Source organism: Nelumbo lutea, chromosome 3 (assembly GCF_056320005.1).
Source record: "Nelumbo lutea isolate HS-2025 chromosome 3, American lotus-T2T, whole genome shotgun sequence".
In the NCBI taxonomy this organism is placed as follows: Eukaryota; Viridiplantae; Streptophyta; class Magnoliopsida; order Proteales; family Nelumbonaceae; genus Nelumbo; species Nelumbo lutea.
The window spans coordinates 6,300,903-6,305,527 of record NC_142686.1 but is presented as its reverse complement, the minus strand read 5'-3'; the positions used below and the strand labels follow the sequence as shown (position 1 = coordinate 6,305,527).

The 4,625-nt window shown below is 45.7% G+C and overlaps 1 protein-coding gene across 1 annotated transcript; it reads right to left on the bottom strand.

The window, feature by feature from the left end:
• Positions 1–245: 245 nt before the first annotated feature.
• Positions 246–4,233, bottom strand: LOC148862597 (NF-X1-type zinc finger protein NFXL1-like). Its single transcript, XM_088975081.1, has 2 exons — positions 4,034–4,233; positions 246–3,925 (listed from the first exon to the last, which is right to left on the bottom strand). Exon 2 carries the CDS (start codon positions 3,871–3,873, stop codon positions 595–597), a length of 3,279 nt encoding a protein of 1,092 aa, XP_088831207.1. The 5' UTR covers positions 3,874–3,925; positions 4,034–4,233; the 3' UTR covers positions 246–594.
• Positions 4,234–4,625: the final 392 nt, after the last annotated feature.

Sequence of the window (4,625 nt, the reverse complement as noted above, 5' to 3'; positions counted from 1 at the left end):
AATTGCATGCTTTTTTTAATTCCTTTCACTGATGATGTCTGAGAAGCACAAGGACTTGGAATATCCAGAGAATCCCATGTCCCAGTTATGGCCTTGCTCGTGTGATATAATGATTGTAATATGATTGGATATTCTCTATTATCTCATTCTATGATGCTTTGATTTCACATCAAATGATGATGATAAAATATGATTAACAGCTGATGGATTTATAGACTTGGATAAGAATCTTCAGAATACATACCTAATGGAAGAAGTATATCCAAATTTTGCATTAATCTTTCTGAGTCATCAAATTATAAGCCTCACACACATACAAATAAAATGGAAGAACACAAAAGGCCAATCAAAATTCAGAACCAAAACTTGCACCATGAAATTCTTCATCCAAAATTGGTATAATTGGCTTTACACAACGAAATTCCATATTAGTATACTTTTATCCCCTGAACTGCCACAGTACATTTACCTTGAAAAACAGAATTGAAGCCGTCAAAGCATATAATAACCCAATCAAGTAAATTATTTACTACTATGAATGCATATTCATATCTACTTCCTTCTTTTCCCTTGTATCCTACGTCTCATCATCTCTTATTCAAAAGCTTTCTCCCAGTCATCTATAACTTCAGACAGCTCTGTTTCATCAAGACCCCTTCTAGGATGTCCCATTGAATTTGAGCCACATGCATCCGGTTCCAGATCTGTGGTGGAAGAACCTGATATACCATGGTTACTCTTATCCTCATGTCCAACCAAGGAGGTAGTGGCTGATGTGGGAAGTGCATCAGGATCAAGAATGTTCCACCGGTTGCTTGAAACAGCAATTGGAGTTTCCTTCCCTTTCCACACAGACAACTGCATATTAGTCACACCATGGGACCAATCTTCACCACCCCAAGAATCTTCCCCCCAATTGGGTTCTTGCACAACAGCCTTCTTCCATGAATTACACCTCATACCAGCAACTATTGCAACTTCCCTGGCAACTCCTGTTGCTCCCCATGCATTGGCACCAGAAGATGACACTGATGCACCACCATTGTTAAGAACCATAGAAGCACCATGATATGCTGAACCATGATCTAACCGCCTTAAAGCAGTTGCTGCCCTGGCAGGATCACTAAACACAGCCAAAGCATTTTTATCATTCAACCAAACTAATTCGCACTCTCCACCAAACCTCAAGACCAATGCACTTATATCGGCATCCCTTGGAAGATCCAAAAGAGACACAACAAGCCTTGGATCCATGTCAACCAAGGGATCAAAGGCCAATGGATGGGAGACGTTTAAAGGAACAGAACCCTTGGCTCCAAGAACTCGAGGTGATAATTTACACTTGGGTGTAACATGAACCACTAGGAACCGCTTTGGCTCCCACCCAGCTGCATTAACTGAAAGCTTCCATCTCTCCGCAAGTTGCCTTACAGCATCTCTCTTCTCCTTCAGCATTGGACAAAAAACATGAACCTTTAAACCACTTGTGGTAACTCCTTTAGTCTTCCCAAGCACCAAAAACTTGAACCTCTCCTCAACAGACAATACCCATTTTGGGTCTCGCCTAAACAGATCTGCAAGCAGATCAGAAACAGTGGAGTTCTCACCAAGATGAAGGGCATCCAAGTTTAAGGGAGTAATATTGAAAGCATCTGCAAGGACTCGTTTGCGCTCCATCTTAGCACAATCATCATCACAAACAAGCTTCCTCTGGCCCAGAGGGACCTTCTTGCCATTTGCTTCAACAGGTTGAAAAGGCACTGGCAACTTTTGAATAACAGAAGCTTCAAATATGGTATCAACGTGAAAGCCCCCTCCAGCATCACAAGGGACCGTTGCAGTTATTCGTCCACAAGAACAAGTGATTGTCACAGGGAAACCACATCTTAGATCAGGACAGGGTGTCGATGGATGACAAGCAGCAGTGCATGTATGTTTGCAATCTCTCCTTGGAGCACCACATACTTGCCCACAAGATGACTTAGAACCAGAAGCAGGCACACAGGAAGAATCACAAGGTGGCGGATGACATGTTCTTCCACAGGCATGCATGCCGCATTGTCTAGTCTTACCACAGAGCTGATTACATCGTATATCCCTCGATCCACAAGGAATGTTCCTGAGAACCACATGCCCACCTATGCATTCCTTTGCCACGGGAATTGAACAAGGTGGGCAGTCTCCAAAGTGGCAGCTATGTGAAGAAGAATGACCACAGGACTGAGGAACCGAGCATGGATGCAGACATGAAGGAGGAGGTGTGCCACAAGGTAGCGGAGGAGAGATCGAAGTCTTCCCACAAGCACAAGTGAGATCCGTGAATATGGTTTCAAGGCAAGGTGGGCAATGGCCACTATGGCAGAGGGCCTCACAAGAATGCTGCCCACACCGGAGCTTCTTTCCACAGACCATCGAGCACAAGTGTGGGTCCCAATCACCTGAGATCCGAATCTTAGAATTGGAGAGAGGGCAGCACCTCTCGCTGCACCTATGCCTCCCACAGTTTTTCTTTTGTCCACAAGGCTTGTCACATACGAATCTATCCTTCACTTCCATTGTTCTGTAGCATTCAACGGTACGAGAAGAAGACCCGCAACGGCATTTTTGGTTCACAATAACCAAACAAGGTGCACAATCTCCGACATGGCAAACCTCCTTACAGTGGTGACTTCCACAAGGAAGGAGCTTATCGCATATCTGCGAACAGGTGGGAATTGGGTCCAAACAACTCTGCCTTTCCTCCTTTAATTTTGTTTTACCACAGCAGCAGGTTTTAATCCTCCACGGCATCATCTCACAATCCCCGCATTGGCCAGGATGGCAAATCTCTCCACAAACATGATTTCCACAACCAAGCTTCTTCTGGCAAGTAGAATTACATGAAAAAACACCGTCGTCTTCTGCTACTTCACCCTTCACGGCCACCTCTCCACAACGAACAACCTTCATGTTTTTCTTGCAGAAACATGAGGCATTTATCAGAACCTGACAAGGATCGCATGGTCCCGTGTGGCAAATCCGTCCGCAACGATGACGCCCGCATTGAAGCGGCTTATTGCAATGCTGTCCGCAAGTAAGTACGTTCTTCCTATCGGAGCATCTCGTGGTGATTGTTTTCTTCCCGCAAGGGCACAGGCGTGGCGGGGCGAAAGCTTTACAAGGAGGACATGGACCCGGGTGGCACTGCAGAACACAAACATGGGGACAGCGATCATGGTTGATATCGCCGCTGCCCGGAGTTTCCCTCTCCAGAGGCTTCCTACACGGCTCTCCACATGAATGTGGCGGCAAGTATAAATCGGACGGAGGATCGGGGTGCTTTCCACAGAAACAAACATATCGAATCTCTTTGGAGCTCAGGAGCTGCACGGATTGGCAACCAGGGCACCGCCAATTTGAGCCGTGGTTCTTGTCTACGGACAAATCAATAGAAGTCGGTGCACGAGCCCATTTCTTGATGCAGTTGAGATGGAAAATGGAGTAACAGCTGGAGCACGACCATATTGGCGCTGACCTCCGCACCATATCGTAACAGATCATGCATTCGACGGTCCCCTTGATGAGCTTATCTTGAATTTCCTGCACAAGCTGCGGCACGTTCAATCCATTGGCCGCATGACTCTCCACTTCCCTCCGCGAATTGGAAGGTCGAGCAACATAACTTCTCCGGACAAACTCGCCACCTCTACGCCGACTCTCCGATGGTGCAGAACCATGATTGAAGTCTCCACCATTGCCATTAGGGTTTGAATTAAAACTGGACGATGGGTTCACAGCAGTAGCAATGGATGCTCTAGGAACCCACTCTTGGCGAGCATTACGAGCATAAAATCGGGATCCGTCCCTTCGATCATGACGGGGTTGAAAGCTCATAATCGTAAACAAAACGAGACTCTGGGTCCAACCCCTACAGGTATCTTCCCGACTGGGAATGGAACCGAGCCGAATTCAAATCGAATAATCCAATAAGAGAAGTAAACGGTTTAGCAGTTGGATTGAAATAAAATAATAATCCAACAAGTAGATGAAATACCTGTGAGAGAAAAAATGAATGCCAATGAGTCTCGTCTTTCTCTCTTTTTGGCGTCTCTGAAAGGGAAAGAATGTGCTTTTAAATGGCGATCCTCTCTCTCGCTCTTTCTATTTCTCTGACTTTCTCTTTTTATTATTTGCTCTATTCCATTTTTGTTGTTGCTTGGGGAACAAGAGCGGGAGAAGGAACCGCGACGCACCGCGCAAGGAAGAGACCTCAAACGGTCAAACAATGGCAACCGCTTTACAAGGGAGACTTGCTTCAGTGATTGCGTGGCCCACAGGGCTCAAGCCCATCGAGAAGGCCCAGAACTTGGATTCTGGAAATATCTTCACTCATCCCAATTCCCAATATGGGCACCTGTAGCCCATTTGAACGCCTAATACTCGAGTGTTGAGAGTCGAGACACTGATGGCAAACCGGGATTGTAGTGGGGTCAGCAATTGAACCACATTGGCTGAACTGGTTAATTCAAGCATTATAGATTTTGGTTGGACCTTTTCCAGGTAAGTGCAAAGTTCATCTTATGATCTCTAAATCCAGTTGATTTCTTTCCCCATTTCCAAATCTCTGTAAAATTGTTGGGTTGGCT